The 18,862-nt window shown below is 33.2% G+C and overlaps 1 protein-coding gene and 1 non-coding gene across 3 annotated transcripts; both read right to left on the bottom strand.

Moving 5' to 3' along the window:
* Window positions 1-1,194: 1,194 nt before the first annotated feature.
* Window positions 1,195-4,651, bottom strand: LOC133794267 (cysteine-rich receptor-like protein kinase 44). 2 transcript variants are annotated; one of them, XM_062231473.1, is made up of 8 exons: window positions 3,750-4,651; window positions 3,469-3,597; window positions 2,903-3,045; window positions 2,572-2,782; window positions 2,365-2,430; window positions 2,196-2,262; window positions 1,822-1,972; window positions 1,195-1,721 (listed from the first exon to the last, which is right to left on the bottom strand). In XM_062231473.1, exons 1-8 carry the CDS (start codon window positions 4,576-4,578, stop codon window positions 1,392-1,394), a joined length of 1,926 nt encoding a protein of 641 aa, XP_062087457.1. In that variant the 5' UTR covers window positions 4,579-4,651; the 3' UTR covers window positions 1,195-1,391. The 2 variants fall into 2 exon arrangements, with proteins under 2 accessions (XP_062087457.1, XP_062087456.1); XM_062231472.1 differs by having other exon boundaries at window positions 2,196-2,430; window positions 3,750-4,650.
* Window positions 4,652-9,443: 4,792 nt separating this feature from the next.
* LOC133798927 (small nucleolar RNA R71) lies at window positions 9,444-9,549 on the bottom strand. Its single transcript, XR_009876143.1, has one exon. It is a non-coding gene; the product is annotated as a small nucleolar RNA R71 (small nucleolar RNA).
* Between the last annotated feature and the right edge of the window lie 9,313 nt (window positions 9,550-18,862).

Below are 18,862 nucleotides of genomic sequence, written 5' to 3' on the forward strand. Positions count from 1 at the left end.
ATAAAATACTTAAACACAAAAATCCAAATATTATATGACAATTAATATTCTTTATAATAATAATAATAATAATAATAATAATAATAATAATAAGGGGAATTTGTGTCATAACTCATAATGTAGTTGTAGTAAATGACCAGCTAAGGCCCCTAAATGACCGCTCAGTTCCTAAAGTTCCTCCATCAAATTGTAGTAGGGACCACCACGGCTCCTCTCTTCTCGAGAATCCATACATCCCTTATCAGTATATGGACAGCTATCTTTCGAGCACAGGTTTATGTCCACGCCCCAATCGCCTCCCGGAGGAATATGTGCTTCTAAAAGATTTTTTATACTGTGCCCAATCCCGAAATTCGTTCTACTCTTCCCCATTACTTAAAAAAAGTGAGCCACCGGTACACTTAATTATCAAAGTAAAAATTTTAGAGGCATGACTCACTATCTAGTTTATATTTTGGTGTGGGCGTTAACTATGTTTCCAAAACATGTGGCCGGACCAAATTAGATATAAAATTCAAGGGAATTTTGAAGCATAATTGCGTTCAAAGTGCCTAAGTATCCCATAGAAAAAAGATCTAACAACTTGTTCTTGCATGTGAGCATTTTTTAATACCAATTTGTTACAAGAGAAAAGACCAACGGTGAGAGAGCATGTGTCACACATATACAAGCAAATGAACAACTTTTGCCAAGATGTCACTTATGATTGATTCATCTTTTTCCTAAAAATATGTAATTGGTTAGAAAAGAAATATGAGACAAGGAGAAACTAGAAGCTGCAGAGATGTTGTTGATTGTCCACGCTTTATAATTTTCAAAACTCAAAAAGAATCAATTAAGGTAGCAGCCTATTAGAGTATAAACTATTTATAACGATTATTCCACTTGTTACTAATTAGTTTTAATATGAAACCGTGATTCTTATGTACATTTGAGATCCACTATAGCTAAAAAAGACTACTTAAATGATTACTCAAAATAGTTTGAAGTCAGAGGGAGTTGGTATTGCTTCGGAGGCAGTTTTTAAAGCAGATTATTGCAACTTCTTTTATTCTGTTAGGGAATCTAATAGAGTGGATGGGCATGTCCCTTTTTTTACTTATGCTATTGTTATAACCAAATTGCCTATACTTGTATAATTGTGCTTCGTTGAATGAAGTTATATGGTTTTCCAAAAAAAAAAAAAAAGAAATATGAGTTAGAACTGTAGACATAATATTTCAATGGGCAGAAAATGGTACAAACTTAGAAGACATTAGAGAAAATACAAATTTAGAAGATATTTATTATTATGTATACCTTCAATGCTGCATGTCATTGTCTCATGTAAATGACAAGAAGAACCATGCATGTTGTAACTACAAGTTAAATATTAATCTTCAACAACAGCACTAGCGAGGGAAAAGTTCAGTGATTGATGCTTCATTTACAGTCTCCCCTTTTGGCACATTCATTCTTGAATTGAACTCAAGTGGGGATGTCGATATATCTGATCCCATATTGCTATGTATAAAGAAAGCTGGCTTTGAGGGTAATGGGAGGGAGGCAGAATTGCTATTTAACATGAGAACAATAGTATTCATGGTTGGTCTGTCAACTAAATTTTCCTGGACACACAATAGTCCTATATGGATACATCTCATTATTTCACATCCCGAACCAACTCTCATCAACGGATCTACCATTTCTAAAGCAATTCCTTCTCTCCAGTGTCTCCATGTCTGCAACAACAATGATGTTAAAGTTAAAGTTTATTTCAATTGTATATATTGATATATATATATATAGTTGTTTTTTTAATTCTTGCTAACTTATACTTACACAACTTAAAAGATCGTCTATAAGCCCTCCTTGACGATAGCAATTTATTTTCTGTCCGCTTATTATTTCTAAAAGTAATACACCAAAACTGAATACATCAGATTTGATTGAAAATTGTCCACGCATGACATATTCTGGAGCCATATATCCACTGCAAACACAATAAAATAATAATTGCAATTATTATTTATTATTACATGAAAATTATCTAAAAGATCTATAATTTTTCTTATTTCATTATTGCATCAAAACTTTTGAGATGATCATGACTATGGGACACACAAAATTATTAGAAAGAAAGTAATTTTATAAGATGGTGTGATTAGTAGTAAAACAATATATAGCCTAGCTAGTTTTAGATATCGTGTACTTACTATGTTCCCACTATTCTATTTGTGTTGTCTTGAACTTGATCAACAAAAAGTCTTGCACACCCAAAATCTGAAATCTTAGGATTCATTTCATCATCTAACAAGATATTACTAGCTTTAATATCTCGATGGATAATTCTCAAACGAGAATCTTCATGAAGGTAAAGGATACCTCGAGCCACACCTCCTATTATTTTGTAACGCCTATCCCAATCCAAATCTACACGCTTCCTTGGATCTGCATATTCATATATATTATATATTATTTTGTCAACGATGAAACTTTAAATGAAGCATAATATATATATATATATGTGTTTGTTTATTTTCATGATAATTGTGTTTTAAAGCACAATTATCATATGAAAAACAACCGTACCAAATATGAAGTGATCAAGACTTCCGTTTTGGACAAACTCATATACAAGAAGCCTTTCACTTCCTTCCAAGCTGAAACCGAGAATCCTAACAAGATTGCGGTGTTGAAGCTTCGCAACTAGCATGACCTCATTCTTGAATTCGAGATCACCCTGGGCTGATCCAATATGCAATTTTTTCACTGCTATGACTTCTCCATGGGAAAGTTTGCCCTAAAACACATTAACATAACGGTGCAATTTTTTCATAGGAATGAATTGGATCTGAAAATAATTCCATAATATGTGAAAAGAAAAATTATTTTTTATATACTTGTATTAATTAATTCTTACCCAGTAAACAGCACCAAATCCACCTTGTCCAAGCTTATTTTCCTCAGAGAAATTATCCGTAGCAAGTTTGATAGTGTCGAAATTGTATTGCAAGGAGTCCACACTTGCAATTTCCTCCACGGGTTCATTTGAGAGGCGATTAGCTTGAACAACACAAATATATGATATACTTTCATTTCTCTTTATGGCCATCAATTGTTTCATTATAATTGATTGAATTATGAGTACGAGAAATAACAAACTCTTCTAAATTGACTGAAATTTTATCATGCCATATATACGTATTGATAAAAAATTTCAATAAAAAATATATAATGATATTATACATGCTTGAAACTACCGCACATATACCTCACTTGGATCGTTTTGTTTCTAATGTTTACCTCATCAAATTTTAAAAATATATCATGCATGTCGCACTTGATTTTCAAACTTTAATCACCTCCCTTTTTCTACTAAAAAAAACTAACCAACTAAGGAGTAATTGAAATAGTCTATAAAGGCTAAAATTAAATTAATCCTGTATTAATTTTAAAAACTACTATAGGCTTTTTTGAAATACTTACTTTTCCTCAATATCATTGCCTTCCTCAGTCTTAAACCCACACAAATGGAGATGACTATCCCCAACACAACATTAGCCCCAATCACAACAATAAGGACCGTTCTAGACGATGAAGCGTTATTCTTCGTTTCTGCAAAATCCAGTAATTGATGACCAGATGATGAATTTCATAATATAATATTCCACCAGTAATAATACTTGTACAGTACCTAATATGATAATTAAACAAAGCTAATAATAATAATAACAGCAACAAGATTACATTATGATTAATTTGTTTACCGTGTGTTGTCAGAGGCGTAGGAGGAGATGTCGTTGATGGTTGTGATGACAGTGGGGATGGTGGCGAAACTTCAGCAGCCGTAGAATTATAGAAGAGGTAATCCTCGTATCTATATTTACAACTGGTGCCGAGTACTTCTCCCCCCTTTTTCTTATTACAACATCCTGGAAAAACCTTAAAAGCATCATCCAAACAATTGTTGCAGTCGATCTGGGACAAGTCAGGTGTGCACTGCACAAGCCCATATATGGTTTTAAACCCTGGAGTTGTTACATTATCTACAGAAAATTTTCGAAGAGAACCACCAGCGGCAGCTCGACTTTTCAGATTATCTATTAAGCTCCTAAGAGCTTTGAAATATGCCTCAACAGTATCGGAATCGGATGACACGTTTTGGGTGTTGTTGATAATAATATTTGGTCTTGTTTCCATGATGCCATACAAGGAGCGGTTAGAGTAGCGCAACATACACTTGTCGAGCCATGCGACTGCCTCCTTCTGATTGGGGCAGACCTCTTGGAGAAGATGTGTAGACTTGTTAAGACAGCTCCGGCAAACGTCCGGCATGGTGTCCCCGTCGCATAGTCCGATTGCGAAAACTTGGTTGGAGGCATTTCCGTAAGAGAGATTGTAAAAGCCGTAGCCATTATCGTTTTGGGAGCTGGGAAGGGTTATGAGAAGGTAATTGAAATTATCATGATATTGGCTGTTAAGGGTGTAGTTACCTTTGTCGTTGAAACAATGGTAATTTTGGGCTGTGGCTTGTTGAGCAACGATAATGAAGACTGAACAAGCTAGGGAGAAAAATAGTGATGTCGTCATCGCCATCGATCACAGCTAAGCTGTTCTAGAGATATGGCTAACTATAATTATGATGACACTGCTTGATATTAAGATACTTGCCTAAATAATATTAGGCTCTTTATCACTCCATAAGTACATGGAATTTTTTAAGCTAATTTTAAAAATAAATTCTCTTAATTTTCTTTAAAAAAAAAAAAGACTAAGAATATTACCACTCTTATATTATTATTATTTTCAAGGGAAACCGAATAGTACTATTACACAATTCGACAATTACTTTTATGTTTGACTTTTAAGTACATCAGATTTGATTTCTCGTGATATTGCATATATAGTTAAGAAAGTCTTCCAAATTGGACCAAGATTTATTTCCTATTGGTTCATATTCGGATAAATGGAAGCACTATATATGGACCGCAATTTTACATCAACGTGTGTACGTAACGGAGTATGTTTACTTCTTCACCTAAACATGACCTTAATTTCAGATAATTTTTTAAGGGAAAATATTTGAGTCTCTTTGATTAAAAAATAAAAAAATTTGAAAATTATGCTTCAAATTCAGAGTTCATCACTACAAAGAAAAAAAACATCTTCTCGTCAATTTTTAATGTATATTTAGTCAGTGATGGAGGGGAAGGGGAAGGCTAAAGCCATCCTTTTGGGCTTGCAATTTGTTTTATTTTGGGTTCATTCTTTTGAGGATCTGGAGATTATTTCTCAGTTTTATTATTTATTAATTGTTTTCTTTTGTTTTGTGCCTAGGTCTGATAATATTGTAGCAGACAGTACTGTCCCTAAACCAAAAAAATATTACAACTGCCTAAGCTTTTCTTCTTACGATAACTTCAATTCTTTGAACTGTTCTTTTTGCCTAATTATATAAATATATTTGGGGAAAGAGTTAATTAGTTATTAGCCAGTGGTTTGTTTTCTGTATACAAAAAGAGGACTGTCAAAATATATTTACAACATATGCTCTTTAATATTTATCGGTATCTTATTTGATTTTTCATAAAGTGACTTGGATCATATAATTGAAAATGACTTTTGTTGGTTTCTTCTTCTATTGAAGATAAGGCCTGAGACAGATTTTTCTCATTCAGTCAACATATAATATAATCACTTTTTACATAAAGGTTAATTATTCGATCCAAACGATCATTTATTTTGTGACTTTTTTTTAAAAAAAAAAGTTGAAGCCCTTTCTGGATTCTTTTTACACGGAATAGACGAGAAATGTATTTGTATGTTCAAGAAAAATGTACATAAAGGGATAAGAAAGATATTTTTCTCGTCCCATTTGTAAGGAAAGCACCTAGACAGTTCTTTTTTCTTGTTGCTTTTCTTACAAAAGTGATGACAAAAGTCTCATTTTATATACATTTATTGTCTTTTTAGATAAATATCGATTATGATAGAATAGCAAGAAGTCATGAAAAGCTAACTTAAAAAATGATAAGGAAACCTTTTTTTGTGAACTAGTGAGATGGGATAAAAATGCCCGCTTTCCTCACATGTTCATTCCCTCTATCTCTCACCCAAACTAACCCAAGACCCACAATCCCAACATCTCACAAAATTGGGATATTTTCACTCATCTTCGTCGGTCTCTCCATATCTCTGGTGGTGCTCATCATTTATTCACAAAGAAAAAATTATTTCTCATGATTTTTTTAGCAATTTCTAAGTGTATAATTAATATTAATGTTAATTTTTTGGCTGTTTTAATCTACATTAATTAGATTCATTTGGAATTTTTTGATCTACATCGATTTCAATTATGATTTAATGTCACGTTGATGAAGTTCGTTGAGAATCAATTTCTTAGTCGAAACCTAAGGATTTTATTTTTTTAAAAAAAAATTGATATCCATTGACACACCATTAAAATCTATCGAAAACTATCATTCAGGCTCTATTGAAAACCATCAAATTACAACGATATTTTTTTAACTATTTAAAATGTATAAATGTGTGCTTTAAATACATTCATCTCACTATAATGACTAGCGAACTACCTAATTATAAATTTCTGTTCAAAGAATGCTACACATTAGTATTGTTGTGGATTTAATGATAAATCTTTATGTTTTAGGATAAATTGTCACGACCAAAGATATAGGCCACAACTTTTAATTCAATATTGGATATATAGAGAACATAATTAATAAGCTAGTTAAAATATTTAATTATTTTAATTAAAAGAACAGTTAGTTTTAAGTGAGGAATTAAAGAATAAATAATATACTTATATACTTATTGAAACATAAGGATCATTAGAATAACAAGAAGAGAAAAGTACTCAAGATGATATTTTTATTCCTATAGGTTATACGTAACCATTCTCATTTTATTATAATTAAGTACAAATTATCATCATATCGAGGATAGAGTTCAGTAATTAAAGAGTCTTTATTAGTATACCATTCTCATTCTTGAATTAAAATAAGATCCAAATGAAATATCTAATCGGATGTTACTATGCATAAAGAAAGCCAACTCGGAGGGCACTGGAAGAGACAGAGAGTTACTGTTTAGCATGAGCATAATATTATGGTTGGTCTATTTGCTATTGTTTATTTGGATGCACAATCCCAACTTATTACATAGCTTAATACAGGTCTTCTACATGTTCTCCTAGCCCGAAATAATTATTTTTCTACCAACTCACTACTACAAAAATTGCATGAGATAAGTCGGTTAACATGGTAGGTCGGTTTTGTATGAATCGACCTATTATGTCTTCTACAAGCATGAGAGGTCGGTTTGTTAGGACTAGTTTTGGTATGTTTTTATGGCGTGTTTTAAGATGCAATTTTAATCTTTTATTTGGTTTTGTGCGATATTATGCCGGTGTTTATTGTGTTTTCAGGATTAAGTGTGGTTATGGAAGAAATAGCTTGAAATTGGAGGAAAAGTGCTTAATTTTTGAAGAAACGGTGTTAAATGGGCTAAGGAATGGAAACTAGGCGAAACCGGGGGTTAAATTGATGATTTGGTGAAAAGTTGGAATTAGAGCTGCGGCCCTATGAGTTACAGAGAAGGAAAAACAAATCTGTCAGCATTAGAGCTGAGGCTCTATCAGATAGAGCTGAGGCTCTATTAAAATCTGAATTAGAGCTGCGGCTCTATCAAGTAGAGCTGCGGCGCTACATGAAGTCAGAGAGGAAATCCGGGTTGCGAAATGCACTAGAGCTGCGGCTCTATCAAGTGGAGCCGCGGCGCCAGTCCGTACGGAAGCCGAAGTTAGGGCATTTTTCAAGGGCAATTTTGTCCTTTCGCACGTAATTAATTAGGGATTATAAAAGATTTCTTAATGACGTTTTTAGAGGGGATTAACCTAAGGAGACGGCTGAAGGCACATTGTAGAGGATTGCAAGCGGATTTGAAGAATTCATCACAGTTTTCTTCTTTTCTACTTTGAATTTCTGTATTTTGGATGCTTTTAATTTCTTCTATGGTTATTATGGATTTAATCATGAACTAAACTAATTTTCTAGGGTGTTAATGGATTCTCCTGAACCTTTATTTTAAATTAATGCAAGTTTTATGATTTCAATTTTATCTTGTGATTTATTCAATTCGAACATAATGCTTGTGAATGATTGATCACCATTAACATGAAATATATGGTTTTGATTCGAAATCTGAAAAGTGAGAATTTAATATGCTGTAATTGAATAAACATAGATTTCATATTAGGACGAGAGTACCTGTGTGGTCTGTGTAGTTTTAGGGTTGTTAATCTTAATGCCTATCTTATGTTTATTTATCACAGAGATGTAGAAAATTTGCATAAGATTGAGACTTATATATCCTAGTACGAATATAAGTTATTATTGTTGACCTGCTATCACAAGAGAAGAACTGAATAGTAAGATTTGTGTTAAGGAAAATTAAAGAGGATGGTTGATGAAATTAATTGCCCTAGTTTTTAATCCATTGAATTTTCGTAACGTTATTTATTTTCAGTTATTGAAGTTAATTTTAGATTTTGTTTTACAATTTTAGTAAATTCTTGTGACTCAATTATTGTTAGCCAAATAGAAATAGGAATTAAGTTTGGGTACTTAGTATACAGTCCTCGTGGGAACGATCTCACTTACTCTTTATTACTTGTTACGATTACGTGCACTTGCGTATCGATTTTACACAACAAGTTTTTGGCGCCGTTGCCAGGGACTGTTTTTACTAATATCAAAAAAGTAATTCTTTTTCTAATTTGGTTACCTTTCTTTCTTACCATTCTCATTCTGGTTTTCTGTGCACTTTGTGATTTCAGGTACTCATATAGTTTATGCGACGACAGGGGTCTGAGTCAAGGGTGCCTGTTGATCCGGAAATTGAGAAAACCTGTAGAAGAAATTGGAAACAGAAAAGGGTAGAAAAAATGGCTCAGAACAGAGGTAACGGAGGGGTCGACAACATTGCCCATGGTAACGATGAGAATAGAAATGCTGGGATAGCAGCGGATAATGTTGGAGGGATAGGAGTTGCACCAGTTCAGCAACCAATGCAAAGAAGTTTGAGGGACTATGTGCTACCTACTGTAACGGGGGCACAGTCGTGCATTAGACCTCCAACGGTTGAGGCTAATAATTTTGAAATTAAGCCTGCTATTTTGCAAATGGTACAATCATCAGTTCAGTTTGGGGGATTGCTAACGGAAGACCCAAACTTACATCTGGCTAATTTCCTAGAGCTTTGCGCCACATTCAAGATGAATGGAGTGACAAATGATGCAGTGAGATTGAGACTTTTCCCGTTTTCACTGAGGGACCGAGCAAAGAGTTGGCTTATTTCTCTGGAAGCCAATTCTATCACAACATGGGAAGAGCTAACTCAAAAAAATTTGGCAAAATTTTTCCCACCATCGCTGTCTGCACGGTATAGAGGTGAAATCAATAATTTTCACCAAAAAGATAGTGAATCGTTGTATGATGCGTGGGAGAGGTTCAAGGAGCTGTTGCGAAAATGTCCCCATCATGGAATTGAAAAATGGATGCTAGTCCATATTTTTTACAATGGTTTGTGTGGTACTACTCGCACAATCATAAATGCAGCGTCTGGAGGAGCGTTCATGAGTAAGAGCGCTAATGAAGCTTATGATCTGTTGGAAGAAATGGCTATGAATAACTATCAATGGCCATCAGAAAGAGAAACCACTAAGAAGGTGGCTGGAGTGCATGAATTGGATGCCATCTCAATGTTGTCCGCTCAAGTGGCAACATTAACCAAACAATTACAACAGAACAACATTCAAGCTCAAGCTCCAGTTATGCAGATGCAAATTATGTGTGAGTTATGTGGGGGACCTCATTTATTTGAACAATGCACAATGAGGAATCTTAACAATATGCCTCTGGAGCAAGTGCAAACAATAGGTAATTTTCAAAGGCCCTCAAATAACCCATACTCAATGAACTACAATCAAGGGTGGAGGAATCACCCTAATTTCTCATGGACAAATGGTCAAGGTAGTCAGCAGCAGTTTCAGCAGAGCCAACATCAGTACCCAAGGCCTCCTCCTGGATTTTATCAATCACAAAATACACCACCACAACAGCAAATACCTATGAGGCAACCTGAAGCACAACCTGATGTACTTAATCAATTTATGACAGAAACGAGGGCATCTATTCGAAGCTTAGAAACTCAGATTGGACAGTTGGCCACGCTTATGGCAAACCGAGCTCAAGGGAACTTGCCAAGCACTACAAAAGTGAATCCGAAGGGAAATCTTAATGAACAGTGTCAAGCTATTACCTTGAGGAGCAGAACAGTGTATGAGGGACCAAGTATAGAGAAGAAAGTTGAGCAGAAGCAGGATCAACAGGCACCTATCACAGAGAACAAGCAGAAAATGGGTAAAGTTGAAGAAGTTAATGAGACCCTTGAGACAAAGCAGCCAGAAATAAGCATAGATCACCATATAAAGATCCCATATCCTCAGAGGCTTCAAAAGAATAAGCTTGACAAGCAGTTTTCTAAATTTTTGGATATCTTTCGAAAGCTACACATCAACATTCCTTTTGTCGAAGCACTTGAACAGATGCCGAGTTACGTGAAGTTTATGAAAGAAATTTTGACTAAGAAAAGGAAACTAGAGGATTATGAGACAGTGGCACTTACTGAGGAGTGCAGTGCGATACTTCAAAAGAAGCTACCTCCCAAGCTTAAAGATCCGGGTAGTTTCAACATTCCATGCTCTATAGGGGGTTCAATGGTGACAAAGGCTTTATGTGATTTAGGGGCTAGTATAAATCTAATGCCTCTATCTATTTTTCAAAAGTTAAAATTGGGAGAAGCTCGGCCAACTACTGTGTCTTTGCAAATGGCGGATCGATCACTGGCTCATCCGAGAGGGATCATAGAAGATGTGTTAGTAAAGGTCGATAGATTCATCTTTCCTGCAGATTTTATTATTCTTGATATGGACGAAGATGAAAATATTCCAATTATTCTTGGAAGGCCATTTTTAGCAACTGGTAGGGCCTTAATAGATGTGCAAAAAGGTGAGTTGAAATTGCGAGTGCAAAAAGAAGAGGTAACATTTAATGTTTTTGCAGCAACGGAGGTTCCAACTTGTTGTAGAGTTGATGTGGTGGAAAGTAAGGGTGATAAGCTGAAATTTACTAAGAAGAAATCTATGGTTGAAGGTGGCAAGCGAACAATTCGTCATAAAATGAAAAAGATCTTTAGTGAGAAAGCTCGATTGTTTCATGAGCGATGGAAAGTTCCAAAAATGTGCAATATCAAGAAACGAGCGTCTTCTCGTGATATTATGGCTCTTAAGGACATGAGGGGTGGTTTGGATCCGAGTTGAATTTAAGAAAGTGGTCAGCGTCCGGCTAAATGACGTTAACGATAGCGCCCTTGAGAGGCATCTCAAGTTTATGTTTTCGTTTTTATTTTTATTTTTATTCTTTTTTTAGTTGAACAATTCTATTTTATTTTATTTTTGTTTAGTTTTTTTTAATGTTTTATGTAATTAGAACCGTGAAAAACGTGAAAAAAAAAAGCAGCAAAATAGCACAAAAGTTGAATTAGAGCTGCAACTCTAATGTGATCAGAAGGGGAAGTGCCAGAAAATTTGAATTGGAGCCGCAGCTCTACACACTAGCGCTGCGACGCCGATTGGGCCTAGAAACGCAATTTAAGGGTTTCCATCAGAATTTTTTAGCACGACTCCCATTCCAGGTAAGTCTTTTCTTTTTATTTGAGTTTAGCATTGGGGACAATGTTAGTCTTAAGTTTGGACGAAGGGATTTTTTTTTAGCTTTGTTGCTATTTGTTGTTTTTCAAGTTTAGTATTAGTTGTTATTGTGTTTGAGTCTAGTTTTCACGGGGTTGTTAGAGTGTAAACCAATTTGATAATTGTTTGCCAATGAGATTGAATGATTGCTGTGTTGTATAATCCGAAGGAAGAGTTGTGCATATAAAAAATCTGTGTGCTTGATTGAAATACTTTGTCACTTCACTGTAGTTAATTGGATACTTGTTTGAACTATTGCTCATAGTTGTAAATGTGGGAGTTGAACTTTGTATATGCATGTTGAATTTGGATTGTGGATTGTACAAGTTGAAATTTTTCTAGAACTTGCTTGCTTGCTATTTGAGACGAAATCCTAAACAATACACACTTAAGAAGAGGATATAGGCCATATTTGGAACGTTTGAGCCTTTCAAGCTAACACTTATATATTTTTATCCCTAGTTACCCTATTTGAGCCTTACAATTGACCTTTTTCATTGCTTAACACATGTTTTGAGCCCATACTTGTATTCGTATATTCATTATTCCCTTTGTTCTATACCATGAGCATAAAACATTTTTTTTGATTGGAAGGGGGAGTGAATGTTTAAGGGATATATGTAGAAATATGTGGTTACTCAGTGCAATTAAAAAAAAAGATTGAAGAAGAAAGAAACAAAAGAAGAAAAGAAATTATAAATTCAGAATAAACTACATTCCTTAAGTTATTTACGGAAAAATCTAAGTTTGGGGGAATGTAGTTTGAAAAAAATGTGTGTGATGAATAAATAGTCAACTCTTCTCAATCTTGAAAAAAAAAAAAGAGTAACAATGGGATGTGAAGTTGAGTTAAAGGGATAGGTTGCTTGGTTTGAATGCTTATGGTATACTTGAGCCTAAAATGTCTTCTCATCCACCTTTACCTAAGCCATCTATTACAAGCTTTGTAAAGTCCTATTGATTTTTAAGTGTGTATTTGTTTACATTAGTGGAGAATAGTAAGTATAGCAAGCATATGGAATAATCATGTTGAGTGGATTGATGGTGAGAATTTGGCATGCATAGATTGCTTCAATTCTTTACATTTATTGGTTATGGGTGAATGAGCATGAGTATCGATGAATTATAGTGAATTGGTGAAGTATTTTGATTGAAATTCTGGATTAATTTTTGAAGTGGCACATTACTTTTCTTTAGAATTATATGCATATGGCATTCATGAATTTTGAGGCTATTTTAATGGTTGTCAATTTGGTTTGTTTAGGTTTATAGAGTCTTAGTTGTGTTCTTTACTCGAGGGCGAGTAAAGTATAAGTTTGGGGGAATTTGTTAGGACTAGTTTTGGTATGTTTTTATGGCGTGTTTTAAGATGCAATTTTAATCTTTTATTTGGTTTTGTGCGATATTATGCTGGTGTTTATTGTGTTTTCAGGATTAAGTGTGGCTATGGAAGAAATAGCTTGAAATTGGAGGAAAAGTGCTTAATTTTTGAAGAAACGGTGTTAAATGGGCTAAGGAATGGAAACTAGGCGAAACCGAGGGTTAAATTGATGATTTGGTGAAAAGTTGGAATTAGAGCCGCGACTCTATGGTGTAGAGCCGCGGCCCTATGAGTTACAGAGAAGGAAAAACAAATCTGTCAGCATTAGAGCTGAGGCTCTATCAGATAGAGCTGAGGCTCTATTAAAATCTGAATTAGAGCTGCGGCTCTATCAAGTAGAGCTGCGGCGCTACATGAAGTCAGAGAGGAAATCCGGGTTGCGAAATGCACTAGAGTTGCGGCTCTATCAAGTGGAGCCGCGGCGCCAGTCCGTACGGAAGCCGAAGTTAGGGCATTTTTCAAGGGCAATTTTGTCCTTTCGCACGTAATTAATTAGGGATTATAAAAGATTTCTTAATGACGTTTTTAGAGGGGATTAACCTAAGGAGACGGCTGAAGGCACATTGTAGAGGATTGCAAGCGGATTTGAAGAATTCATCACAGTTTTCTTCTTTTCTACTTTGAATTTCTGTATTTTGGATGCTTTTAATTTCTTCTATGGTTATTATGGATTTAATCATGAACTAAACTAATTTTCTAGGGTGTTAATGGATTCTCCTGAACCTTTATTTTAAATTAATGCAAGTTTTATGATTTCAATTTTATCTTGTGATTTATTCAATTCGAACATAATGCTTGTGAATGATTGATCACCATTAACATGAAATATATGGTTTTGATTCGAAATCTGAAAAGTGAGAATTGAATATGCTGTAATTGAATAAACATAGATTTCATATTAGGACGAGAGTACCTGTGTGGTCTGTGTAGTTTTAGGGTTGTTAATCTTAATGCCTATCTTATGTTTATTTATCACAGAGATGTAGAAAATTTGCATAAGATTGAGACTTATATATCCTAGTACGAATATAAGTTATTATTGTTGACCTGCTATCACAAGAGAAGAACTGAATAGTAAGATTTGTGTTAAGGAAAATTAAAGAGGATGGTTGATGAAATTAATTGCCCTAGTTTTTAATCCATTGAATTTTCGTAACGTTATTTATTTTCAGTTATTGAAGTTAATTTTAGATTTTGTTTTACAATTTTAGTAAATTCTTGTGACTCAATTATTGTTAGCCAAATAGAAATAGGAATTAAGTTTGGGTACTTAGTATACAGTCCTCGTGGGAACGATCTCATTTACTCTTTATTACTTGTTACGATTACGTGCACTTGCGTATCGATTTTACACAACACGGTTCTCGCGCAACCAACGCCTCATGCTTACCTTTAACATACATGATAAGGCGGTTATGTATAAACCAACTTATGAACATGTGTTAAGTCGGTTTATGCGGAACCGACCTCTCATGGGCGATGGCTGATATCCAAACATTGTAGTAGTGACTTACTATTTCTAAAAGTAAAACACCAAAGCTAAATACATTAGAATTGACTGAAAGTTGTCCATGCAATGCATTTTTGGGAGCCATATATACACTGCAAAATAAAAGAGTAATAACACTACTACAAAAAATGATTTTTAGGACTTGCATTGTGAGTCTTAAAAAACGTTTTAGGACTCGTGAGGCGCAAGTCCTCTATTTGAGAGCCTTTAAAACTGAGGTTTTTTAGCGAGTCCTAAAAGAATGTTTTTAAGACTCGCGTTGCGAGTCCTAAAAGAGGTATTTTAGGACTTGCATTGCGAGTCCTAAAAAGTTTTTACTACTACAAAAAAAAAAATTTAGAACTCGCAATGTGTGTCCTACAAAAATTATTTGAGTACCTTTTAATTAATTATATAATTTTATTTTATAAATCAAAATTTGGGTAAAATGCCCAATTTTTTTTAAATCTCATTATTGATGAATGAATAATAAATATATACTTATATATTTAAAATAAATAAATTATAAAAAATATAAGAAATATTATTATTATTAGTTGAATGAGTATATTAAAGATACACAAAAACAAAATCAAAGCAAACATTGTTGAGATAACTGCAATCATATGCAAACATTAATCTATACCAATAATATTACATGATTATATACAATCAACCTGAATAACATATCTAAAACTTTTCCATTGACAAAAAGATCCAAACAAAACTTTTCCATTGACATAAAGATCAAAACAAATACAGCACCTGAAAATCCAAACAAACACAACCAGCTAGCCACCACCTGAAAATGAAGACCCGCCTCCGAGCCACCGCCTCTGTGAGCCAGCGTTACAGCAAGCTCCTCCGCGAGCCCCTCCGAGCCACCGCCTCTATGGGCCAATGTTGCAACGAGCCCCTCCACGAGCCCCTCCGCGAGCCCCTCCAAGCTACCGCCTCTGTGAGCTAGCGTTGCAGCGAGCCCCTTCACGAACCACCTCCTCACCTGCTTGAGCAAGCCACGGATCTCGTCGACGTCGTTGCAGCGAGCCCCTCTGCGAGCCACCGTTGCAGCAAGCCCCACTGCGAGCCACCGCCTCATCTGCTTGAGCAAGCCACGGATCTCGTCGACGGTGTGACATTTGGGGGGGAGACAAGGATATGCATGGGTCGGTAGGGAAGAAGAGGTTTGGGAGGGAGACAAGGAGATGCATGGTCGGCAGGGGAGAAGATGGTTGGGAGGGAGGCTGAAACTTTTAGGGTTAGGACTTTAGTTTATTAGGTCAGATTTTATTTTTTCAAATACAATATTCGGGCCCCAAATAAATAAAATAAAATTTTCTTTTCTTTTTTAAAAAATAAAAATAAAAGAAATCTGTTTTTTTTTTTTAATTTAGTTATTAAAATAAAGCTTTAATTTATTCATTTATTTATCATTTTTTACTTAAAAGTTTTTAGGACACCCAAAGTGAGCCCTTAAAAGTCACCACTAATATTACGCTTAAATTTTCTATTAAGATTTTTTAGGACCCACATATATTTTTAGGACACTTATTGTGAGTCTTAAAAACAATTTTTATGGAAAAGTAGAGGGAATTTGAAATTTTTTAAAATTTAAACTTTTAGGATATACATAAGTTTTTAGGACTCGCAATGCAAGTCCTAAAAGCATTCTTAGTCCTAAAAAGTCCAGGAGGCTTTTTTAGGACTCGCATTTAAGTGAGTGTCCTAAAAATGTATTTTTGTAGTAGTGTAATTATAGTTAGTATTTATTTTTAAGAAAGAGACTGGCTATTTATAATTTTTGTTAACTTATTACTTTAAATCTGTCAAAAAAAAATTAAGATTTGAAAGCTCACTAATTTATAAAAATAAATTAAATTTATAATGAAGGCGACATGATATTATTAGTAGAGAAATATGATGTAGTTATAGTCTAGGTATCTTGTTCTAGATATCAATTCGAATTGTATACTCTTGAGTTTGATTGACAACAAAAAATCTTGCCATTTCAAAACTTAAAATTTTAGGGTGTATTTTAGGCCACAAGATGCTTAAACGATAACTTTTGTGAAAATAAAGGAATCATCGTGCCTCACAAGGCTCCTATTATTTTGTAACGTGCCTATCCCAAACCAAATTTGCATGATTTCTTGGATCTACATATTCATGCAAGTTTATGGTGTATTTAAAGATTTAATATATAAATATATATATATGTACATATATATATATATATATATTCTCCATGGTTCTGTTTAAAAAAAGTACTATCACCGTACCAAATAATAATCAAAACTTGCTTTTTAACGAACTCATAGACAAGAAGTCTTTCAATTCTTTCTAAACTTTATCTATGTATAATGTATTTATAATATTTTTTATTTAAAATAAATATATATTTATATAAGAGTTAGATTAAGTAATAAAAATAATCACATGTTTACTTTTTAAATATAAATGATAAAACATTTAATAAAAAGTAAGATTATAATATAATTATTAAATATTTATTGAATTGAAATTTTACAAAAATTAGGATTATGTATTATATATTATTAAAATAATATATTTTATAAAATTTGAATTTATAATAATATAATTATTAAAAATCTAGCTTCTTATTAAATAATATTTTATAATATTTAAATTTATATTAATTTAAATCATTAATATTTATTCTATAGCATTTTTTAATTGATTTAAAAGTATATTTTGTTTAATATTTATAATATAAGTTTTTTTTATATATAAATAGATATATATAGGATAATTTTACGATGCATATATTTTGTGTTTTTTGATACGTGAACAATTTTTGGCGTTATTTTTTTATGACTATGTATATTGTAGTTATTTAGAACATTCTGCAAATTTTTCAGGAAATTCTGAATAATTTACAGTACTAAAAACTAAATTAAATATGTTGTTTTTCAAGCATATAAAAAAATTAACACGTGTAACAGTTAATTTAAACTTAATTTTTTGTATTATAAATCATTCAAAATTTCTTAAAATTTTACTAAAAATTCTAAATAATTACAATGAACAAAAAATATAAAAAAAAATTAGGTCGATAACTGTCACTAACCAAAAACACGTAAAGTCTCCCCGGGTGCACACCTCTCAAGCTATGCAACAGAGAAGGATCTCTCTCTCTCTATATATATATATATATATATTACTGCTTAAAACCAAAAAAATTGTTGTCAGCGATCAATACGATCAAGCAGATTTTGTTGACACGGTGCTAGGTTGCGTAATACTTTAACTAATAAATATTTATAGTGAAACGAGTCTTAATTCAATTTATAAAAAAACTAACATTAAAAATATTAAGACAGATTAGAACGGGAGTACAAAATGACAAACTTTGAAAATTAATTTGAGAGAATATAACACAAAAGTCAGAGCTAGGGATATATATAACTAAAATTTAAGAGAAAATATGAATAAATTATAATTTTTAAATTGTTTCTTTTACCAACCGGTGACTATGTAGCAAGGTTTCCAAGTATTTACTCAGACGACTTTAAGTCAAATGAAAAAAAAAAAGCATAGAATAGAATAGAATATATTCTTTGCATTTTGCTACGTCACGTCACTGAGCTAGAGGTCATTTGTCATAAGTTGAATAGTAAAACATCGATGGAGCACGTTTTGGCTGAATTTTGATTTTCATAATTGGCGGCGGAACGTATTCTAGATCTACCTATCGGCCCATCGTAATAGAACATTGTCTCGTCTGTTTAAAACTCAAGATTAAAACTCATCCATATTCAATCGTATTATAACATATTATATTCTGAGTTTAATTTTATTTATAATTGACCTGATGAGCAAGAACTAATTTTTTTTTTGATTGTATAAAAAAAATTCCAATATATATTACTTTAAAGATGTTATTGCTATAAATACATCAGGGTCATTATATATATAAATATATATATATATATATTAAAAGAATTATATCGAAAGGGGTTAGTTGATTATTAGGGAGAAAAAATCTTGAGAAAATGAAGAGAATGGTATTTTTTTCTTCTCAACTACGTACTGATGTTTGCATTTTTATTTTGATATTCAGCACCAAAATAATGGGCGATCTTATATATACACCCAACATAAGTAAATTCAAACAAGACACTAAATTGTACATTTTGCTAGCAAGCCTACTGCAAATGAA

The sequence above is a fragment of the Humulus lupulus genome, chromosome 8 (assembly GCF_963169125.1).
Source record: "Humulus lupulus chromosome 8, drHumLupu1.1, whole genome shotgun sequence".
Taxonomy (NCBI): Eukaryota; Viridiplantae; Streptophyta; class Magnoliopsida; order Rosales; family Cannabaceae; genus Humulus; species Humulus lupulus.